The 25,232-nt window shown below is 38.7% G+C and overlaps 1 protein-coding gene across 2 annotated transcripts in view; it reads right to left on the reverse strand.

Moving 5' to 3' along the window:
- Positions 1 to 4,208: 4,208 nt before the first annotated feature.
- Positions 4,209 to 25,232, reverse strand: part of LOC124552486 (cullin-2-like) — a 155,310-nt gene continuing 134,286 nt past the window's right edge. For both annotated transcript variants that reach the window (XM_047126766.1, XM_047126767.1), the window contains 2 exons: positions 16,096 to 16,365; positions 4,209 to 7,198 (listed from right to left, as the gene is read on the reverse strand). In XM_047126766.1, coding sequence (XP_046982722.1) covers positions 6,950 to 7,198; positions 16,096 to 16,365 — 519 coding nt within the window. In that variant the 3' untranslated portion in view covers positions 4,209 to 6,949. The remainder of the gene's footprint in view (positions 7,199 to 16,095; positions 16,366 to 25,232) is intronic.

Raw genomic sequence — 25,232 nt, forward strand, 5'->3', positions numbered from 1 at the left:
ATTTCTTTAGCAAACCGACAAAAATAAATTCATTGTTCTGCAAGGCGATTAATGATTGACTCTGAGAAACGTGGAGATAAAACCTGAAACTAATAACATATTTTAGCCTTCCGTAATTACGTGAACGTATTTTAATTCATTTGATAGTTCACGGCCATAGATATCCGTTTTGTTTTCATTTAATATGAGAGCAATAAATGAAGAGGAAACAGCAAAATCACTAAACGTACACACGGAGACTCCCCCCTACAACTCAGGCTGCTCTGTGGCTCAGCCCTGGATCTCCGATATTTCTGAATCGGGGCAATACTAGATAGTGGCCCCCAACCACACGTCTGTAGCCAGTAGCGGGTGAAGGTACTTCTTATACGCGACTCAACTGCAAATGCACAAGAGCCCGCCCCCCCCCCCCCCCCCAACTGCTCAAACGAATCTAAAGTAAACAACTGTGATGTCACGCTCATTGGAAGCAATTTGTTGTTAGAAAGCATTGCATAGTCTTCCCAAAGCTTTTGACACACTTTGCACTTGGCAAACGCTTGTACGAGCACTTTGTTTTATTGTCGTCTTTTTTCTCTCATTCATGTTTTGTTGCTGCACTATTATTCTGTAGAAGCGGGATACAGTAATATCCTTTGTTGAGTATTGGTTATTACCCATCAAAATCACAAAAATTTAACTGAAAACTAAAACAATGAAAAATTCCTGGAATTCCGAAAAATTCCCGGGTTTATCCCGGTTTTCTACCGGATGAAAAAATTCCCGGGTTTTTCCTGGATCTCCCGGGTCATATACACCCTGTTACTGACAATTTTGTACTATATAATTTACGATATTTTCCTTATACCTTTTTATTTTATTACAATTGTCCTTGTGCTTTTTAAATTATTTTATTTAACCACCAAATGTTCCAACCACTCAGAAGCCACTACGGTATTTGGACGTCAATCTCACATCACTCTCGTGTTCCACTCGCCTTTCCATATACAGCACAACGATAGCTTCCCCTGTGTTAGTGAGGGAGACAGACAATTAGCTACTGCATCGTCAGGATCTGCCCGACATCCAGCTCACAGCAGCTCCAAAAATGTTACAGTACAGAAGTTAGAAAATCTGAGATGGAAAATACCAAAGCTCAGTACAGACATAACAGGAGTCAGTGAATTGAACTGGAAAAGGATAAGGATTTCTGTTCAAATGAATATAAGTAATATTGACAAGAGTAGAAAAAGGTGTAATGAAAGTAGGACTCACAATGAACAGCAAGGTGAGACTGTGAAAGGTTCGGCGATAGGATTATTCTTGTAAGGATTGACAGCAAATCAATACGTACCGACATCAGCAGCATAAGACAAGTAGGTAGAACACTGAATGGGTAACTCAGTATGAAAAGGGAGATGATAATCTAATCAATGTGCAGGACTGGAGTGCTACAACAGTGGAAAAAATAGAACAGAGCATTAAAGGAGAATATGGTCTGTCAGGAATGCACAATGGCTCATCACTTTCTAGATGGCCCTCATTTTTGAGAAAATCAATTAATTTGTTACATACAATAAATATTTTTATTTTTCACAACCAAACTTACAACATAAAAAGAAAGATAATGTTCAATTTTTTTTATCATCAGTTTATGCACCTTGCTTAAAATATGAGCTCTTTACATAAGAATATCTATAAAACTGTAATGCTCGACATAATTCACTTATTTCAAAAGCTATAAATACATTTTCTCTTTGGACAACCTCTCACTCATTTCACACATACATTATATCAGCTTAAAAATGTGATGTTACATGTCCAAGCAGAGAAAATCAGTGTATCTGAAATGGAAAAAAAGTGCTAGATATTGCTGAAAGCTCACATTACAGCCAACGAGAACGAAAGTGACTAAACTTTTTGAAAATATTACGTAACTACTTTTAAGATTCTGCGAGATTCGTGGGGAAACGAACAAATAAAACTGCATGACAAGTTTTCCACTCAGCAGCACACAAGTTGAAACATTCCCATGACATAACACAAGGCAATAAACGTGCCACCTGCAAGAATCACATTTTTAAACTGTTACTAAGGTTTTCTTCTAACACTGAATTATTACAAAATATAAGTACAAATATATTAAGGCCATGAATCAGTACAGTAGTACAATCACTACAAACCTTTGGCATTCTCTTTTTCTTCAACTATTTTACATTTGGGTCTGCTCTAACACAAGCCATCACAGAGAATTCACATAATTCTCTTGGCCAGCACTACTAAAATTACTTCCAAGTGATAAATATTCAGGTACACTATAGAGAGTACTTGGAGCAATAGTACTGTCTGTTTCAAATAACATGTTCTTCACTGGATATTAAGTTGCAAGATGAAACTCTTGCAAAGCAGAAATTAAGTTTTGTTCAACATGACACTTTTCAAAAAGAAAAAAAAAGAGAGAGACAAGACAAAGAAAAATATCTGAGAACATATATTGAAGCCTCTGCTTCATGATAATTTATTGCAACATTCTATCTGACTCTCATGTAATTGAAACGAGTAACAATGGTATACAGATATGTTAAACGAGATCTAGAAGAAATACAGATACAACATACTGTTGCAGAGTTAACAAGTACGTGGCACTTGAAGAGGTGGACCCGAAGAAAAGTAATTTATTTGTTCTTTCTTAAGATGTGAATTTTGAAGCACCAAGAATTCACACCTTTCTTTATTTGATGATGAAAGCTCTCTGAAATATCTTTTATCCTAGAATTATGGCCATACTCTAGTGTTATGTTAATGTTCAACAATGGCACATTAGCTATTAGTCAGCACACAATAAAACTACTTAGTTAACATAAAATGCAGTGAAAGACATTAAAGTTAGTGGTGTTAGTTATAAAGCACAGTACGCAGACTCTAAAAACACTGCTAATGCTCGTTAATTTAAAACCTCAATCGTATTTAAAAATCAGATGTGAGAATAAAAATAACAAAGAGGGAAAAGTTATCTTGGTTCCCAAGTCACAAATAGAAAGCATAAAAAATAAGAATAGCACTTGAGAGAAAACGGGAATCTTAACGACAGAAATAATTTATGTCGATCGTGGGAAAAAATATATCTTCAGCTTTTTTTGTTTCTGATGAGACGAGAATAAAAGTTCAGAATATTAAGACCTCGAGCAAAGATGGAAAGCACAACCTCCAGAACAAACAAATGAAATTTTTGCACTGTTGAGGAAGAGTTATCAAAATAAGAGGAAAATCCCAACTAACAGAAAGCTATATTTGTCTCCATCGAAGCTGTGTAGACATCTAATTAGATGACAGGGGAAACGTATTTTGTGGATACACAAAGATCACAGAATATTGATCCAAATGAACACACATTGTTAACATGATAAACTCAAGTAGGAACCAGTTTTTGAAAGCAGAATCAGTAAAAATGATGCACTAATTTTGGTAGTAGAGATGATGTTAAATAAAGGCCAAAAAAAGGAGAGATTCAACTGTGGAGTTAACAAACAAAACAAAAGACAAGAACGAAGCTTCCAAATAAATGCTGAAGCATACATATAATCAGCTCATCTGTCATAGATGAGAAAATTCAATGTTTTGAAAGACTGAGATTCAGCTGTACATTTCTGCACATTAAACAGTTGTAAGTATCATCGAATGAACTTTCCTGCTACATCCACTATTACTATTATGCGTATTTCAGTATGTAGTTGGAAACACACAATCATTTTCTTGCCACTTACTACCTGCACCACAGCAGCAAATCAGTTAAAAAGTAAACACATTTTCGAAAATGTGTACATTTTAATTATTGTGACACTAATTGTAATTTTCTGAACTCATTGTTTCTTCCTTAGAGTGGCAAGAGGGATTTACTGGAAGGCAGGGGCAGCTGAGTCAGGCCCTAGGATGACAGGGATACACCTGTATTAAGGACAAGGAGAAATGTAGATGAAGGGGAGACTTCAAAGAGAGTAGAGAGCATATCGATAATCACTGTGCCAGCAGCAGTCCAGTGATAATATGAACTCACAAAGAGACAAAAACATGAACAGAAGACAAGAAATGACAAGTGAAATGAAAGTGCAATTAAAGCTGAAAAGGAGACATGAGAGAGAGAGAGAGAGAGAGAGAGAGAGAGAGAGAGAGAGAGAGAGGAGAGAGAGAGTGAGAGAGAGGAGAGAGAGAGTGAGAGAAGAGACGGAGGGAAGGGAGGAGGGGAGGGGGGGGGGGGGGGGGGGGGAGAGGAGGAGAGAGAGATTGGGATGGGAGGAACAGGGATAAATAACAAAATGAAGCAAATAAATAAATAAAATATGCAACAGTAATGGAAGTGAGGGTACTGTATACAAGTATGTCAGCCTCATGTACCCGTGCACCACTACGTAACTCCAGTCTCTCCACTGGCTATTGGTATGCAGGACCAGCTTCTCTGAACCCCAGAGATGAAACTTTTTTCCAACATATCCTCACATCCCACCACCATGACTTAACCTCCACTGGTGTATAATACCCTCACCCATTTTTTGGTATTATTATATTTGTTTATTTAATCAATTGTTTCCTCTATTTGTCTTTTATTTATGGTGTCCCTCTCACAGCTCCTTTTTAGTTTTTAGCTGTACTATTGATTCTACTTATCACTTTTCTTACTTCTCGCTGTGTCCTTTATCATCTCTGGACTGAAACTGGTAAATGTACCATCTCCAACCCCCTAATGTTTCTTATCTCTCCCCCCTTCATCTTCGTCTCTCTTCATCCCGACTAGATGTGGGTCCTCCTCCATTCCGGAATCTGAGTAAACTGCCACTCCTTCCTGAAACCCCCCCCCCCCCCCCCTCTTTCTTTCCTTCTTCCCTGAGGAAAGAGCTTGAAGCTCAACAAGATAGGATTAGAGTTTTCACTTTTAAATGTGTCTAACAACAATACTGGAATTTTGCAACCTAGATATAATTGCTGGTGCACTTTTTGACTCTGTAATTTAACAGTTTCGTCGAGCAAATTTATTTTTATACAATCGACTGTTTGTAAGAAGAGCAGGAGAGGGAGAGAGTGAGTGTGAGAAGGGAGGGAGCTGTAATATGACAGGGGATAAATTATATATTAAAAACAATAACAAGAAGTCACACTGCATTAGAGGACTGTTTGTATCTCTCACCAGCCTAACCTCCTCCAATGCGAGCTTCCAAGCACTTCACTTCATAATTCTAAGAGAACAAAGCATCCAGTGTAAGGACTGTGGAAAGTAGGAAGCAAATTAGCAGATAACTCAAGCTTATCATGAATGCCATTAGTGATGAAGTATTCCTAAAACAAATGAGTGAAGGTGAAAAGCGGATGTTGCAACTAACAAGTTTTGTCGTTTGTCAGATTTCACAAACTGAAGATTACTAAAGTATGAAAACCAGTGCTAATTATTTTCTCGGGTTTCTAACTGCATCAGTTCTCTGCACATCTTTGACATTTTGCCTTCTAATGAAGTGCTAAAGTACTATGTTTCAATCTGCCACATGCAGTGGCAGGCATTTATATTCACCACTGGCCACTCCTTTGGTGTGTGTGTGTGTGTGTGTGTGTGTGTGTGTGTGTGTGGGAGGGGGGTTATAGTACACTGTGGCAAACTTCTACACAGGAGAATTTGAAGAAATTGTAACAGAGACAGTGTCATGTCCAATGAGAACATCTACAGATACATAGGCAATATATTTGTGGTGCTGCTAGGTGATAAGGACTTGTTCACCTAAATAACATTCATTATAACACCAGGTTCCCTAAACACATTGAGGAGACTGACTTCCTCCCATTGACACACTTTCACCATATGGAGGCAGTGATTGCCTCAGGGCTCTGATGCACTGAACAAAGAATACATGTGACTAGATTCACTGGAGTGTACCTTCACTTCTGATGGCTATAGGACAGAAGATGTTAACGACAAGAGAGTGCTACGACGTACAGATGAGAGCAGAGGAGGAGACTGGAAAATCGCCTTCCCACACTATGCTAACACAGAATCGTCTCCACTCTGAACAAGAACAGAACTGAGCACTTCTTCTGATCACCTGCAAAAATAAAAAAAAATATTCTGGACAGTATCAATGATCCCTTGAAATGCAAGTCTTACATCAGACAGACAGTGGTGTGTCTCCGTACATTGCTCCGAACATGTATGCAATGTAAAATTAACCCAGAAAGACAAATGGCAGTCGATGAGGAGCAAACACGTGATACTGAGATGATGTCAATTATTTGTCCAGCAAGTAGTTTCCGAGGTGCAATTGAAACACATGTGTTACCAAACCCTGTGAAGCTAGATATGGGTTTTGCCTTCACTGCAGCTCAACAACCCACATCGGAAACACTGACAAGGGAACAACGGGACACTGTATTCTGAAGGTCCGTGGTGAAAGCCGTGTGGCAGCAGCCGGCCACATAAATAAGGGGTCGGACAGCAGTCATTCGTAAACAGTTACAAAACAGCTGTCACAGGAATTTAAACGTCTACTGTAGCCGACAAGTACGTAAGGTCACCGACAGACTCCAGCACTTCACAGGAAGGTGGAAGCAGGGAACGTGCTTCTCCAAATGTCACAGATACGTGGCAGACTGTCACTGCGTGAAACTCGAGAAAATTTTATTGCACTGGCACTTAAAGAGTTTAAAAACAGGACAGAAAGTCAGTATTTTGCACCAACCTGTAATGGAAAAATACAACTACGACCTGAAAATATACAGACTAGCAAACATAAAAATTGTAACAATTAACTCACTCTCCCATTCAATGTAATATATTCGGAACCATTGGTCAGGCCCAATAATAATAATAAGTAACTGTGACCAGTGCGTCAGGGCCATTAGAAACATATTTTTCTATGTTTAGATACCAATAACAACTGATGCCACAATGGTAATCTAAAAATAAAATAACTGTAACAAATATCTATAGCAGTTAGGCCACGTAGCTGTACTCGTCAGGAGCACGAGGCGAGCGTTCGAGGTACTGTTTGTCGATGAGCGCCTCGATGCAGGTCTTGATGAGGCTGATGGAGGGCGCAAATGCCGCCGCGCTCGACTGCGACAACACCTCCTGGACCAGAGCGGTGTGGCGCAGCACCTTGCGGCTCTTCATCACTCGCACGATCGCCGCCTGCAGGTACATCTTACGATCTTCGTCTACCGACGACAGTGTCTGCTTCGTCTGCAACAGACATTGCAGTCGAACAGACGTTGTAAATACACAAACATTATGCTCCATTTCTGTACAACAAGTAGATGACAAGAACTAACCGTACTCCACAATTAAGAGGACGACGTCGACAACGAGGTTGCCAGAGACAGAGCACGAGCTCGGATTGGGGAAGGAAATCGGCCGTGCCCTTTCGAAATAACCATCCTGGTATTTGCCTTAAGTGATTTAAGGAATTACAGAAAACCTAAATCAGGAGGGCCAGACACATGTTTGAGCCATCTTCCTTAGAACGAGAGTTCAGTGTGCTAATCACTGCACTACCTCGTTCAGTACTCTCTAAAACGACAGGAAGTACTAAGTGGCACAGATGTGTATAAAAGGTTGTGAACTACTCCTATCAACCATTTGTTTTATAAGAAGTGCAGGTTGGAATATCAACAGTACTATTATAAGAAGGATGGATTTCTACTCACTGTAAAGAAGACACACTGAGTTGCAGGCAGGTACAACAAAGAGACTGTTACACAGTGATCTTTCGGGCACAGCCTTCTTCAGAAAAGAAAACACACACACAATCACACAAACAAGCATATCTCGTGGCAATCTGGAGTGGGGCAGAGAAGGGGAGGGATAGCAGGGTACAGGTGTGGGGAGGGGGAGGGGGAGGGGAGAGCACTGTTTGGCAGTGTGCAGTCCTGCCACAGGCTCATCCTACCTCACAACAGAATGGGCCACATGTGAAAGCACTGATGTAATATACCAGCTCTGCTGCAATCAGTTGCAATTTGCACAAAACTGCTTATTATTTCGAAAATCACCTGATACGTTTCGACAAAATGGCTCTGAGCACTATGGGACTTAACTTCTGAGGCCATCAGTCCCCTAGAACTTAGAACTACTTAAACCTAACTAACCTAAGGACATCACACACATCCATGCCCGAGGCAGGATTCGAACCTGCGACCGTAACGGTCGCGCGGTTCCAGACTGTAGCGCCTAGAACCGCTCGGCCACCCCGGCTGGCATACGTTTCGACACTCCTTTATTTTCACAGGCTATAAAATACAACACCAAACTGGTATCACCAGACATGAAAACATGTTACATTACACCACTGATTAGATATACAGTATATTGAGAAGAACACATTTTTATAGCTTACCACTGAGGCACGTAGCACCATTTCGGGGTTAAGGAGATGTAATTAGATAAAGCAATCTGGCTGGGTTGCCATATACTGTTGATGGAACTAATGTATGGGGTCGGTTCCATGACCGCGCCTTTCCCAATTGTTTAAATTTCCTGTGTATATGCATTTGCTCCCATTGGCAGAAATAGTAATGCATGGGCACCACCTGTTCTTCAAAAGTGAGTACTACATTCCTCAACTAGTATTTCTATACTTTGTAAATTCTTATAAAATGGTATTTATGAACTTTTACCGGTAATAGTAATTTATATGTTCTACATTCCTTAATTAGTAGTCTATACTTTGTAAATTCTTATAAAATGATATTTATGAACTTTTACTGATAATAGTAATTTATACGCTGTAAGTTTCAAAAATTATTTGTTGACAGTTGGCCTATTGTATCCTAGCACCACTCAGCAAGCTCTTCCAACGTATTATTTTTGGCCACTCGAAATTCTGTTCCACATTGTTTTGTAAAGAAATAACTTTTTATCAGACAATGTAAACTGATTTTAAAGAACTGTTTACCAATTGAATAGCTTTATACTATGTAAAGATGAAAACGTAGTTGTAATCAAACAAATGCAGTGTGAACCACACACCCAGTGCCGCTTAGCGGTTTAGTCCACTTTCCAATTTGTCCCTGGGTAGCAGCTTGCACTTGTCTTGTGATTGGAATGTTGACAAGATACAATGTATCTAATGAACAACTTTATAAGATTTACATATACTTCTAAGCTACAAAGCCCTATTCTGCTCATTACACTATGTCTCTAATCAATTGTGAAATGTAACATACTTTTATATGTTTTGATATCAATTGTGTGCTGTGTTTTATAGCCCCTGAAAACAAGGGAATGTCAAACACGTAAGGCGATTTTGGAAATAATAAAAAGTATGGTCAAAACATAGGAAAGTTATTAAAATCTGTTGCAAGAACTGTACAGATTTTTATATTGGTATGATTATCAAACAGCTTGTATGACTATCAACCAGCTGGCCACCTAGATGAACAGCCACTGCCAAACAGCGGCCAAGAGCAAAATAGTGCAGTGTCGCGGAATAGTAAAGAGTTGGAAACATGGAATATTGTCAAAGTTTCGTTGCCTATGCCAAGAGCCAGAGGCAGTAGGTTAGCCAAGAGGTAAGGGGATTGCACATGTGTGGAATGTGTTGTCACGCAGGGGCAATGGGCGGGTTACACACAACAGGCGAGACGGAATTGCATAGCACGCGGGTTTGTGTTAGATGGAGACTTTCGTAGAGTGTAAGACAGAGGTATAGCGTCAGCTGTACTGCATTTCACAACTTCGCTTTGACAGCAACAAGGCACTCGCACTCGCAGTTATACTTTCAGTTAGATGTGTACTGGGTCGCTGCGTAGTGCTCAGCTCCGTGATTGACATGCTAATCTTTATTAAGGAGATGTTGCAGTAATGGCGGTCCATCCAGCAGCAGACGTGAGGGGACAGTACCAGCTGTGGTCCTCTCTGCTGCCGCTGTCAATTGTCGACCCAGGATTAGCAGGCATCGCGGCAGACTCGCTCGCCGCCAATGCTGACCACATCGGTGAGCCGTCGTCGAGATCGTGCTGGGCCTAGGCCCCGTGCATCCTCCGTCACAACCGGGTGAGCCGACGCCGCTGGGGGACTGCGGCCTGTTCTGCCCATCCACCGCGGACGAGCCACCAGGAGGAGCAGGTTAGAAGACGGGGTGGGATGGAGTACACTCCGCACTACGAGAACACCTCTCGTGCCGACAGCGCCAGGACTCCAACTCGGAGCCTCCTACGTGCAGTGGCTTGCTGTCCGCAGCCGAGCTGACTGGCCAGCCGGGCGGCACCAGCCACGCGCAGCCGAAGTACGAAGTAAGGACATTCCTTTGCTACGTCACAGCACGCGGCCCTATGCTAGCAAGACTGCAGCCCGGAGCCGGTGTCATTGCTACGAGTTAGCAAGGACTCGGGGAAGGTCGTTGATATCACCAAGCTGAGCCAGCCTGTGTTAGACGGGCCACATTGTACTCGGCAGGAATAAAGGTGTTATGAATTAATAATGTTTCTTTGGCATTTCTGACGTGTCCACAGTTATTTCCTAGCATCCTGACAACTGGAGAGGTCACCGCTCGGCTTCCAGTCCACCATAGGCAACCGGGACCACCGGGCACCTACAATAGACCACCCTGTGGTACAAACATGTAGCTGAATGTAACATGCTTTACTTCAATGGCTGCTTCACAACCCCGGCCATCTGTGTCCTTTCGACCACTAGCAGCTTTTGTGAGCTGCACAGGTGGGAGTTAGACTTATGATACATTCTCCACTCCTGAAATTATCCCGGTCTCAACCTATGGTCCCCACATCCTCCATCCAACAGATTCCGCCCCCCTGTGAACTATCATCTCCTCCATATTCACACCCCGTCTCTCAGTATGTGCCACTCTTTCAACGCACTCACTGGCACTTCCCCCCTCTCTGTTCCCAGAACCCCCCCCCCCCCTCCCACCCCCGATGCACGGCCTCTGAACACTGCACTTGGTAGCATTGTCATGTTGCCCTCTAGTCATTGTAAGCTCTGTCGGAAGGCATCCTTCTCTCCCCCACCCACACACTGCTACCCCTCCTCCTCATCCCACTCTTAATTGCTGCTTTCATTCAACATCACAGTTGCATTCTTGCTGGAACTGTCGGAGATAGTGGTCATGTGTGGGTGAGGTGTGCTCATTTTTGTAAATGTGTATGTAGGAGGGTATTTCGGAACATAAAGATACACTGTATGCCAGAGGAACAGAAGAGTTTTGGTGAGCAAGTTGGCAACACTGGTGTTAACCTTGAACCATTAGCTTTCTCCTCGCGGTCATTCGGTAGTTGAACGTTGCTTCTGGTTGGAGTAGGTTGTGTTTAAAATGGCTGCACCGATTCAGAATCCCGCCAAATGTGAAGGGCGCTTTGTCATATGTTTTCTTCATGCAAAAGGTCAGTGACCAGCAGATGTTCACAAAGAAATTGTTTCTGTTTATGGGAACATTATGAATTGACAAAATGTAACGAAATGGTGTCATCATTTCTCTGAAGGTAGGACCGATGTTCATGACAAACAAAGAACAGGTCGGCCATCTGTGATCTCTGGTGCCCTTTTTTGGAGAACGTAGGAAGCAATTCGTGTGAATAGACGTCTCACATTGAAAGAATTGCATCAGATCATATTGGACGTGTCAATGACAACTCGTTATGACGTTGTGACTGTCAAGTTAGGGTACAGGAAATTGTGTGCACGCTGGGCTCCAAAACTGTTAACTGAAGAACACAAAAAGAAAAGGATGGGCTTTGCACTCAACTTTCTCACACACTAGGCTGAAGCAGGTGATGAGTTCCTCGATCACATTGTGACAGGTGATGAGACATGGTTTTATCACCATACACCTGAATCTAAGCAACAATCAATGCAATGGCGCCATTCAAATTCACCAAAAGCCAAGAAATGCAAAACGTCGATTTCATTGAAGAAAATCGTGACTTCTGTTTTTTGAGACAGACAAGATATTCTTCTGTTGGAATTTATGCCTCCTGGAACGACAATTAATGCTGCTGCATACTGCCAGACTTTGAAACGTCTTCGAAAGGCAATTCAAAACAAATGCAGGGGAATGCTGACAAGTGGAGTCCGCTTGCTTCATGACAACGCTCGGTCTCTCACAGTGCTCGTAACCAAAGCACTACTCGAACAATTCAAATGGGACGTATTGGACCATTCGCCATACAGCCCGGACCTCGCGCCCAGCGAGTTCCACGTCTTCCGTTATCTGAAGTCACATCTGGGTGGAAAATCATTCCACGACGATGAAGAGATCAAAGATGAAATTGAAATGTGGTTCTGACAACAGGTGGCAACCTTCTATGACTGTGGGATACAAAAGCTTGTGCACCGACTTAACAAATGTTTGGATAACGGGGGTGATTATGTCAAAAAATAACAAATAATCCAGTTATACCTAAAAACAAAGATGATGTGACTTACCAAACGAAAGCGCTGGCACGTCGATAGACACACAAACAAACACAAACGTACACACAAAATTCAAGCTTTCGCAACAAACTGTTGCCTCATCAGGAAAGAGGGAAAGATGAAAGGATGTGGGTTTTAAGGGAGAGGGTAAGGAGTCATTCCAATCCCGGGAGCGGAAAGACTTACCTTAGGGGGAAAAAAGGACAGGTATACACTCGCACACACACTCATATCCACCCGCACATACACAGACATTTGTCTGCTTGTGTCTGTGTATGTGCGGATGGATATGAGTGTGTGTGCGAGTGTATACCTGTCCTTTTTTCCCCCTAAGGTAAGTCTTTCCGCTCCCGGGATTGGAATGACTCCTTACCCCTCTCCCTTAAAACCCACATCCTTTCGTCTTTCCCTCTCCTTCCCTCTTTCCTGATGAGGCAACAGTTTGTTGCGAAAGCTTGAATTTTGTGTGTACGTTTGTGTTTGTTTGTGTGTCTATCGACGTGCCAGCGCTTTCGTTTGGTAAGTCACATCATCTTTGTTTTTAGGTATATTTTTCCCACGTGGAATGTTTCCCTCTATTACATAATCCAGTTAATAAGATGTAACTGACGTTTTCTAAATAAATGTTCTATTTAAGGACTGCGAGCCACTGTATCTTTACTTTTCGAAATGCCCTCGTATTTTGTTTTCTTAAGAGGGGTGAGGGTGGGGAAGGTGGATGGATAGCAGTGCACAGGTGGGGGAGAGAAGAGCTCTGTCTGGCAGAGCGTGCACGACAAATCTGCAAAGTGCAGTGTTGGGAGCTTTAGTGGAGGGGAGGGGAGGGGCATGACGGATTGGAAAAGAAGCAGAGGATGGGGACAGACCAGAGTGGCACGTAGCGAGGGTGAGGGGAGGTGACAGGACAGATGGAATGGAAACTTGTCGGGTGGAGGGTGTGGGGACAATACGTTACCGTAGCTTGAGACAGGGATAATTTCAGGAGCGGAGAAGGTGTTTTAAGTATAACTCCCATCTGTGCAGGACAGAAAAGCTGGTGGAGGAGGGAGGATCCAGACGGTCCGGGTTACGAAGCAGATATAAAAGTCGAGCTCGTTTTGTTCAGCAGCTCATTGTGTTGCAGGGTGGTCTTTCAAGCTCTAGGCCACAATTTGGCGGGGGCTGTTCATCCTGACGGACAGTCGGTTGGCACGTGCTCTTGGCCACAGTTTGGTTATGGCTTTTCTTTTCATCCTTGGGAGTCATACCACTATAAAAAGCTGTACAACGGTTGCAGCAGAGCCAGGATACGACATGCCTGCTTTCACAGTTGGCTTCGCTTTCACTGGGTAGGTTAAGCCTGGGACAGAGCTGCACACTACTAAACAGAACTCTTCTCTCCCACCACCCACACCTCGATAACCGTCCCCCTTCTGGATGCCACTCTGGCTCGCCGCTTTCATTCGTCGTCCGAGTCGCGTTCTGGCCAGAGCTATCAGAGATAGAGGTCACATATGCTTGAAGTGTTTGGAGTTTCTTTCTGATGAAGGCTAAGCTCGAGGTGTAACAGTCTTTTTGTTGTGCCTGTCTGCAAGTCAATAACCTATCATCTTTATGGTGAGTAACAATGTATCCTTTTCATAATATAGTCTCGTAAGAATGAAATTCGAAACGATTTCAAAAACTGTACAGAATTACCGTAATGTGCTAGTGTGCAAAAACTTGCAATTCTAGTCTTCTTGAAAGTCTGAAGTAAAATGAGGCTAAAGAGGAATAGATTCAAAAAGTCAACATGTATTACAGACAATGGAACAGGAAAGTAAAAGAAATAATAAAATACTGTCAACAATGCCCAGAAAAAGGAGAGTGGGAATGGCAGAGAAGGTATATAAAATGGGAAGATGGTTTTGAAGTGCACATTTAGTTGATTTGCTGAATTCAGACAAAAGTAGCAGAGGAAGATAGAGGAGATAAAGGGTGAACTGGAAATGGGTAGCTACTTAATGTGGATAAAAGTGGAGGAGGCGCTGAAGAACATAACAGGAAAGGTGCTGGGTTTGGATGAACTAAGTGTGGAAATGACCACAGATGGGGATACAGTGACAGTACAGATCATATCAGCTGTGTGGAAGAAAATGAGAACTCACGGAGACTGCAAGAAGGAATAATTGTACCTGTGTTCAAGAAAAGAAAACAAAATCAGGCAGACAGTGGTAAGGCAGCTGAAAGAAAAGTATAGCTTCAGGCTAGGAAGGTCCCCAGTAGATCTCATATTTGGGGAGGGGGGTTTACAGCTGCAAGTATACCACAGGAATGTACTGATGGTCTTATTGGCTTTAGAGGAAGTGTAAGACACTGAAGGAATCGAGAAGAAGGGATTTCAGAAAAAGACTGACTGCACTGAGCATAAAATAATTGTTCCATTGAAGTGTAAGTTGCATGAGTGTGGGAGGACACACAAGAGGATAGTTGGGGGGGAGGGGGGGGATGGGGGGAGGGGGGTGGTGAAGGAGTAGGGGGCGGGGGGGGGGGGGGGGAGATTCCTGATGAATCAAAATTAAGGAAAACCATGTAGATTTCTTTCTGATACTAGAAGAGTCTGAAAAGTGCCTGACACTATGTAACCATCCCTTTTTTTTTTTTTTTTTTTTTTACAGCCTGTTCCATTATACTATTTGTAAAACTACACATATGTACTGTGTGAGTGCGCATGTGCAATGTAGTGAAGTACAATGCTTATGTTGTATGGCGATGATGATGATGATGCGAGAAGGGAGAGAGTGAAACAAAGTGCCAGCACACAGTCTACACCTCATGAAAAGCACCAAGGAAACAACCAAGCTTAACATCCCCATCCGATGGACAGATCCCCATAAACAATGTCACATACCCTCACTTCATGAGATGATGTGGAGAGATTTAGTATTTAAATCAGGACAATGGCACAAAGTCTAGTGATCAGGAACTTTACAGCATCACAGTTCATCCCCTTGCCAGCCAAATACCAGAAGTGAACATTTTTTTCCATCTCCAGAATTCAAAGCAACTTACCCCAGGATCGAGTGTCACACACAAGTGACATACTACATGTGGTAAGGAAAGTTCTGGTAGAGTGTAAATACTTTAGGAGTAAAGGAGACAACTCATTGAATAGTTGACCATTGGCTTGTTGACAAGCACACAAAAATGAATGAAAAAAGTGTGTGTGTTTTTCTGCCTCACTGAAGACTGCTCTGAAAGCTGGTGAAATTTTCATTTTCATTTTTTTTTTTTTTTTTTTTTTTTTTTTTTTTTTTTTTTTTGTGCATTTGTTGATGACAACACTTCTATGTATTTGACCCATTTTCATCAGATACATATGTACATAATTCGCTTGTTGATTTACATAAAAAATAGGTCCCTTAAGCCATACAAATGTAAATGTTTAAAAGGCCCATGAAAATATCTATTAGGAAATAAAAAATTTAAAAAATATTTATTTACCATGGAAAGGTTAAAGCAGTTAGCGTCTGTCTTAAAACTAACACAGAATTTTTCATACTTTACTTTACATTCATTATGTGTTATAATGAACCCCAGTTAAGTTTCATCACAGGTTTGAGAGATTAATTTAGTCAACAATTCTGAGCAACAGGTCATTAGACATGTCATGACATAACAAGCCAGACAGACAGTTGAAAGAAGCATAAAAATTACAGAATGTGGACTCTATTAAACACAACAGCACTCACCTCCTCAGGGGGATCTCTCTGTGTCGGTGCACCGAGACGGAACTTGATGCGCTTGTTAGAAAAGTCGGTGTTCAGCCGGAAGATGGCACCCTCACCGTCGACATCTTTCGCTCCTTCGAGCAAGATTATGCGGGACTCTAACAAGCTTATACAGTGGCGACGGAACTGATCTTCGTTGAGTTCCAATGCGTCACACGCTTCACGACAGACGATTCTATCCGATCGTTCGAACATCAGCAGCAGAGCTAATTGAAATGCCTGCATTGTTACCTGAAATAACAATGGTGAGTGAGTTCCACAAATATGTGAATACAAACATCAAAATCAGATTAAATACACAATAGTTGAGTAAAATTTTCTCATAATCTGCAACATATAAACTTACAAGACTTTATTTTAGTGTGTAAGGATTTATATAGACCACAACAATGAAAGTTTTACAATGGAAGCAACAAATACTTCATTTCATAAACACAGTAATTCAAGTTTCAACATTAGATGAACTGGTGGAAAACTACAAATTCTGAAATACTAATCAAAATTTAAAAGTAAATTTAATTTTTTTCCTTGCAGTGATAAATAATCCACCAAAGTTGCCAACCGGTCCTGACTGGGCCACATATTTGAGGCACTGATGCACACAAAATGAAGCAATTGCTTTCAGAAACACAACCTTCTGCTCTAAACTGCTTCTATACTGAATGGATAAAAATATCAATTTGGTATCAACTTGTATTAAGAGAGCTGGACAAAGTATTAAACTCCAAACTTGTCACTATACTACTAATGAAATTGGAGTTTTATGCAGTATGTAATCCCAGATCAGTACTTATTTGAATAACAAATGACAATTTGTCTCAGTCAAAAATAGGCTCCCCACTATCAATCTGCAGACCTATCTTTTGCATTATTATGAATAATTACTTGCCCCGTTACATAGATGATTCAGTTATTTCTCACAATGATGACACTACTTATCACAAACCAGGTCATTTAAATCAGATAACACAAAAATCTCTCGAGGATTGTAATGGATCTGGGAGATGTTATTTTTTTTATCGTATTTGTCGATACCGAATTGTAAATGTTTTCTTATATTTTTGTCAGAAATTATTATAATTTGTCTTATTATATGTTAATTTACTTCTGTTTTTGAGAGTAAAAGCATATTGATTACTATTAGAAAATGTATCGAAGAATAGCAAAGAGACTGATTACAAGTGGAAACTTGTGAATTGTGTACAATATCTTTGACATTGGAGTCGTCTTTGACTATAGTCAGTCAGCAGCTAACTCTTGGTGTGTGTCGACGGAAGAACAATGTGAAGGTCGCAGTCATAAATAATTTTGAATTATGTTACTATTATTTTTGTATTAACTAAAAAGAAGAAACTACATTTGAAGAAACTGTACTTGAAACACCAAAATGAGAGAAACACATTGAACCACGTCATTTCTGCAGCTGACATAGGTGCATTGTGGAATCATACTTAGACAACTGAAGCCAAGACTAATATCGCCTTGCAAACGTCTAACGGAAAAGGTACTGTCACGAAATAAGGCAAATTTAAGTAAATAAAAAATAGTGACCATAGTTTCAACTTGTGTCTTAGCTGGGAAGCCATATATCAACTGGGGACTGTAGCCGGGATATTGTGTTCACGAGATCTTCAACAGTGCTACGAGGAAGAAAATTTTTGTATGTTAATACCAGTTTCTTCAGAATGTGTGTTACAGTGTTTGTGTTCATCGGGAAGTAAAAGTTTTGGAGAAGAAATGTTTCGGCAAAAAATATAATTTTCGACAGAACAAAATACTTCAAGAATTTTGGTCAACAATCACATGGATGGAAAACGTGGTTTTGCAACAGTAGAAGTGTGTTCCAGATAAGTTACGAAACCCTCGTATTTCGTTAAAACAATATTTTTATCTTGTTTTGTATTGTTGTGTATAAATTTTTGTTCTTCACAATGACTTATGAGATTTTCGAGAGTATTGTGCCTAAAGTAGAAAGTAGTAACTTAATAGACTTCGAACATCAGGACAGGTCAAATGAAACAGAAAGAACCGATCAATTTGATTTAAAAAGTTTTCTTGTAAATTTCACGAAAGAAATTAAACAATCAGTTGACGACAATAAGACTTACTGGGATGAAAAAATTGATAACATTTTGTTGCAAGTCCAAGCAGTCAATACCCAAGTGGGTGAGCTTTCGAACAGAGTTGGCAGTGTTGAGGAAAAAATTGAATCTGTGGAAGCAAAAGTAAATGAAATTGATGTTAATTTGAGCGGTGAAATTAATACTGTAAAAAATGAGTTACTGGTAGATAGGGAAAGAAATTTAATTGATTTTAATGAGATAAAAGGGGAAATTAAAAATTTGGATGAGAATACAAAAGTTTTAGTAAAAAATGTAGAACAAAAAACTGACAATCGTTTGGTTACTCTAGAAGAAAAAGTAGAATGCAATGATTTTGAAAACAAAAAATCTGTCAAAGAACTTAGCGAAAAAATTGAAAGTTTCGACATTGAATTTCAAAGCAAAAATTACAATGTCAACACATGTAATCTTGTATCTAATATTCCAGTGAAGCACTTTTCGGTAGATGGACCCTTACATCCCGTTGATTTTATGCAGTATTGTAAGGATTGTTTTTTACCTCACTCACCAGATGAAATAAAAATTAAATTTGTGAAAAAATTCTTGGAAGGGGAAGCTTTGACTTGGGCAAACCAGATTGTAACTTTGGGGATGACCTTTTCAGAATTTGAATCAAAATTTCTGGAAAAATTTTTGGATGATCTTAAACAAACTAGAATCAAAAGTGAATTTCTGAATGGGCGAAACTATAGAGAATCAGATGGGAACATGAAACAATTTTGCAAAAGTGAACTTCAAAAACTTATTCATTTAACAAAACCTTTGGATCACTTGATCAAAATTGATACCTTAAAGAGAAGACTGCCATCAGCAATGCAGTTGAGTTTAGTTCATTGTCCTGATAGTAATGTAGAGCAGTTTCTCAATTATATTGAAAAGTTGGATAGGGTAACAACAAGAACACACAGTGGGTTTACTCAGAAAGGTAATGGTCAAAATTGGGGAAATGATAACTTTCAAAAAAGGGAACAAAACAATTATCATGGTGTCAGTCAAAATTCAGGGGGATATAACAATTTTGAAAAGAAGGACCATAATTTTTATCCAAAACAAGAACAACATTTTTGCGTTAATAATCAACAAAATAGAGAACACTTTACGGATCAAAATCACAGAAATTTTGATAGAGGTCAGTACAATAGAAACTACCAACAATCAGGTAATGTTTGGCATAGGAATGGGATCAGAAATGTTGATCAGAGACATTGGCAGAACCACAATCAGCAGTTCAAACAGGAACCGGAAATAAAAAACGAGTAGACGCCCCCTTGAAGGTCTGCAAGGTTGAGGCAGAAGGTGAGCATGATGAAAAGGCCAATGGATGTGACTATCATAAACCCAAACAGGACAGTTCCAAACCTAAGCTATCACATGAGGTCATTAGTTGTTACTTATTGAAGAAATTTCAAGAGGAAAATAATGATGATAAAGATAACATTTTCAGTACACAAGGACAAACAGTAGATAAAAGTAATTGTGATTCATTTAATTTAACAGAGTTTTACACTTGGGCAGAAAAGAACAACACTTTGCCAGATGATGTAATTTGTAGTAGTTCAGAGATGTGTGTGAATGAAAGAGAGAATGCATGCTGTGAGAATGAAAATGTTGGTGAAAGGGATCTGGTAACTTTAGAAAGGGGAAATAATATTTTGGGGGATAATTTGAATGTGTGTGACCTGAATATGTGTAATGATGATGATGTTGTTGATAAAGTTGATAATGATGGTAATGGTATTGATGATGATGTTGAGGAAAGGTATTTCATTAGTTTAAATAGGGAGTTGGGTATACACATGGTTGAAAATGGATTAAATAGTGAGAATATTATAGAAATTCCCAGGGATGTTACCAGGATGAATAAAGCTCACAAGCTGGATGTATGTGATACAGATACTAATGATACACACACATTTCTTATGAATATATGGCTGAACAGTGAAACTATTTCTTTTGACAAGAACTTTAGAAAGATGCTTATTAATGTACGTGAAACTGTATGTCCTGAGTGGTGGAAAAAGATGAGATATTTTATTTTTGAAAAGCTGAAGGATAAGTACTTCAATAGTATACAATGTGATTTGGATGAAAATTCTTGGCTATTTGAGATAATAGAGAGTACTCATGACAATTTTGTGTCTTGTGCAAATTTTATAACTGTGACAAATAATACATGTAATGATATACCATATGATTCTGATAAGTATAGGTTTGGGGAAATTGAAAGTGATTTATTACATGAGGATACAGGTTCTGAGAAAAGTGATCAATTTTGCAGTCCTTATATAAACGTTCAAATTGGGTCATGGATTGATAAATGTTTAACTGATACAGGAAGTGAGATCTCGGGAATATCTGAAAGGTTAAGCAAGAAATTGAAAGTGGGGAAAGATTATGTTGAAATGCCAGTTGTTGGGGTAAAGATAAAAGGTGCTACTGGGAAGAGCAGTAAATTGGTAAAAAGCCAGGCTTTAGTGACATTTTTAATTGAAGGCAAGTTGTTCACACATGGATGTTTTGTAATTCAGGAATTTAATGAGGATTTTCTTTTGGGTACGAATTGGATAGTAAAAGTAAATACAGCATTTGATTGGGTTGGAAGAAAACTTTTGATAGAAACTAGTGAAAGGGAATACATTCCGACAAATTTTGTGAACACACTTGGTGATCAGAGTAATGGAAATTTTGACAGTATCAATTTACTAAAAGAAAATAGATTGGAGAATATTGAAACTCATAGATTTGATACTGATGAAGTTGAATTTGGGAATTTAGTAAATTTGAAAATTTCAGAAACGCTAAATTTATCTAGGGAGCAAAAACAACAGTTAGAAAATCTGCTGTGGGAATATAGTGATGTTTTCAGTGACATACCTGGAAGGGTAAAGGGTTATCAGTGTGAGCTTCAGGTAAAACCTCATGAACCATTTTTCATAAAACCATACAGTATTGCAATATCAAAAAGACCTGCTGTTGAGAAAGAGCTGAAAAAGATGGAAGGATGTAATATAATAGAAAGGAGTATCAGTGCATATAATAATCCTCTAGTAGTAGTTTCGAAAAAAGATGGTGGAGTAAGATTGGTTTTGGACTCTAGACACTTAAACAAAATTTTTTTCAGACAGACAGACCATACTGAAAATATTGACGAGTTACTCTATAAATTTACAGATATAAAATATATGTCAAGTTTGGATCTAACTTCGGGTTTTCATCAGGTACCACTTTCGGTTAATTCTAGAAAATATACTGCTTTCTTGTACAATGGTAAGAGTTACCAATATTGTGTTGTGCCATTTGGGTTAAATTCTTCTGTTTCCGAATTTATAAGAGCTTTGGATCATGTACTGGGGCAAGAACTTGCGTCTAAACTGATAATTTATGTAGATGACATTTTGGTTACAGGGCAAAATTGGGAGGAACATTTTTTGATTTTGAAGTCAGTTTGTGAAAAACTTAGAAAAGGGGGGATGACATTGAAATTAGAGAAATGTAAATTTGCAGTTTCTGAATTAAAATTTTTGGGTCATGTTGTCACAGACAAGGGAATTTTGGCAGATCCAGAAAAAATTAAAGCAATTTCAGAAATTCCTATTCCTAAGACTAAAAAACAATTAAAGTCGTTCTTTGGGTTATGCGGTTATTACCGAAAACATATGAGTGATCAGAGTCTGAATGCACCATGTTTAAGTCAATTACTTAAGAAAAACACTGTTTGGGTTTGGGATAAAAGTTGTCAGGAAGAGTTTGATAAAATTAAGCAAGAGTTGAGGAAGCAACACTTATTACACAGACCTGATTTTAATTTACCATTTTGTTTGAACACTGATAGCAGTAATTATGGGCTTGGAGCAGAGTTATTTCAAGAAAGAGTAGAGAATGGAGTTAAGATACATTGTACCATAGCATTTGCAAGCAGAATGTTGCTCAAGCATGAGAAAAATTATACAGTCACAGAGAAGGAACTTTTGGCAATTCATTGGGCTTTTACAAAATTTAGAATTTACCTTATTGGACATAAAACCATAGTATTTTCGGATCACAAAGCTTTGAGTTACTTACAAGAGTGCAAATTATACCACAGTAGATTGACCAGGTGGGCAATTTTTCTGCAACAGTTTGACTTTGAAATCAAACACATAAAAGGTTCTGAGAATGTAGTAGCTGATTCACTTTCAAGGTTACCAATTGGGGGAGAAAAGGAGATTTTTGAACAAGAGGAGGAAAAGCAATTTAAAATTAGATACTTGAAAGGGGTGGAAATGTCAGAGAGTTAAAGTGAGCAATCAAAGATGTGGTGGAGAGATGCAAAACATTATTCCGGAAAAACCTTTAGATCTTATTGAAGTGGACTTATATGGAATGTTACCAAAGAGTAAAGGTGGTCACTGGTACATATTTGTTATGGTAGATGTATTTTCAAAATTAATTAAACTATATCCAGTGAAAAAAGCTACTAGCCATGAAATTATAATAAAAATTGAAAGAGATTATTTCGAACAGGTGGGTAAACCAAAAGCTATATTATCAGATAATGGTTCACAGTTCACCTCTAAAATTTGGAAAAAGTTTATTGAAAGATCAAAATTGAAGCATATACTTATATCTGTTTATTCTCCGTCCACCAATCCTGCAGAAAGACATGTGAGGGAAATTGGGAGACTTTGTAGAACCTATTGTAGCCATAAACATCCAACCTGGTTTGAGCACATTCGAAATTTTGAAGATATTATGAATAGCCTACAACATAGTTCCACAGGATTTTCACCGTATGAGATTATGTTTAATATTAGACCTCCAAATCTTATATCAGAACTTATTGAATTTCCTAAATGTACACCTTTAACTATGCAAGAGAGAGAAGATATTGCCAGGGAAACTACGAGGAAACAAGGGGAAAAGAGGAATAAAAGACATAACAATAGGGTAAGATTAACCACTTTTAAAATTGGGGATCTTGTTCTGGTCAAATCTCATGAAAGATCAAAAATGTTAACTTCAGAAATTAAAAAATTCTTTGATATCTATATTGGGCCTTTTGAAGTCATAGAAAATCCACACCCTAATGCTTATCGTTTGGTGTATCCTAAGTCAAAGAAATTATTTGGTCTCAGGAATGTTGTCTCTTTAAAACTGTATAAACAGAAATCATAATTTCAAAATTTAAATAACCTATTATCATCTAAAACAAAAGTCCTCCACTGGAATACGCTTGTTAGAACAAAACTGCCTGTACAACCAAGTGTGTATATTTGCATGTATAAATTAATAATTTGAAGTCACATGTTAATTGAAACTGATGAAAAAACACTGTTGTAACACAGAATGAGAGAAAGATTTATTTTTACTTTAAAAAAAAAAAAAAAGTCTCCGTAGTGAGCATTTCTGAATTTTTCTAATTTTTGGAAGCTAAGTCTTCCCTGTGGGTGAAGGCATGCATGTGAGGACATGCATGCAAAGGTATAAGTTTCAAAACCAATTTTAGATAAAGCCTCATGATATATGAGCAGTTTATTGTTGTTTATACTGATGTTGTGGGGAGCAAAAGTACTCTTCACAAGAATGTGACTTGTAGTAATATTGTAGTAGAGAGGAAAGTGTACATAAATAATTGCAAAAAATTTAGATAATACTGATGTATCTTTAGCTGTACTAAAAGAAGAAAATCATAAGAAAAAAAAATACAAAATAAAAAAAAAACATGAGTAAAAAAAAATTTTAAAAAGAAAATCATAAGCAAAAAAAAAAAAAAAAAAAAAAAAAAAAAATATACAAAAGAAAAGAAAACCACTACACTATATATGTCCAGTATCATTTTTACTGTTACAATATGTAAGCATAATGAAATTAACATTAATATAAAAAAAATTAATTAAATCTTATTCTAGGAAATGATTTTACCTTCCTATTACTTTCAATCTGTATGTTAGAATATTTCTCATGTATGTTTTATACCATGTATATTTGTCATGTCAAATAATTTCTTTACTTGAATTTTTTTTGTGTATGAGATTGATGGGGAAGTATCATTGCAACAACAGCCAGTAACAAGTCCACAGATTCAAAGAGTCCAAATTTGGAAGAGGTTATCAGACTGCATCATTAGTGTACTAATTGTGTAATACAGATCCATCACTGAGTGTGGTCGGGATTTTGTTGTATATGTCCATAACAACAAAAGCCCTGGGGAGCAGTTGTAATGGATCTGGGAGATGTTATTTTTTTTACCGTATTTGTCGATACCGAATTGTAAATGTTTTCTTATATTTTTGTCAGAATTTATTATAATTTGTCTTATTATATGTTAATTTACTTCTGTTTTTGAGAGTAAAAGCATATTGATTACTATTAGAAAATGTATCGAAGAATAGCAGAGAGACTGATTACAAGTGGAAACTTGTGAATTGTGTAAAATATCTTTGACGTTAGAGTCGTCTCTGACTATAGTCAGTCGGCAGCTAACTCTTGGTGCGTGTTGACGGAAGAACAATGTGAAGGTCGCAGTCATAAATAATTTTGAATTAAGTTACTATTATTTTTGTATTAACTAAAAAGAAGAAACTACATTTGAAGAAACTGTATTTGAAACACCAAAACGAGAGAAACACGTTGAACCACGTCATTTCTGCAGCCGACATAGATGCATTGTGGAATCATACTTAGACAACTGAAGCCAAGACTAATATCGCCTTGCAAACGTCTAACGGAAAAGGTACTGTCACGAAATATGGCAAATTTAAGTAAATAAAAAATAGTGACCATAGTTTCAACTTGTGTCTTAGCTGGGAAGCCATATTTCAGGATGCTTTGAAATGGTTTACCACTAACAGACTTCTACATAAAATTACAAGAAAACAGAATGGCTGGTCGTGAGGAAAAACAACCAGACCTGCAATAAACAGCTTAAAACATCAAAAACCTATTCCTAGCTTTCAGAACTGTTCGGTATTTCCTCAAGGGAGAAAGATGGATAGG

The sequence above is a fragment of the Schistocerca americana genome, chromosome 10 (genome assembly GCF_021461395.2).
Source record: "Schistocerca americana isolate TAMUIC-IGC-003095 chromosome 10, iqSchAmer2.1, whole genome shotgun sequence".
In the NCBI taxonomy this organism is placed as follows: domain Eukaryota; kingdom Metazoa; phylum Arthropoda; class Insecta; order Orthoptera; family Acrididae; genus Schistocerca; species Schistocerca americana.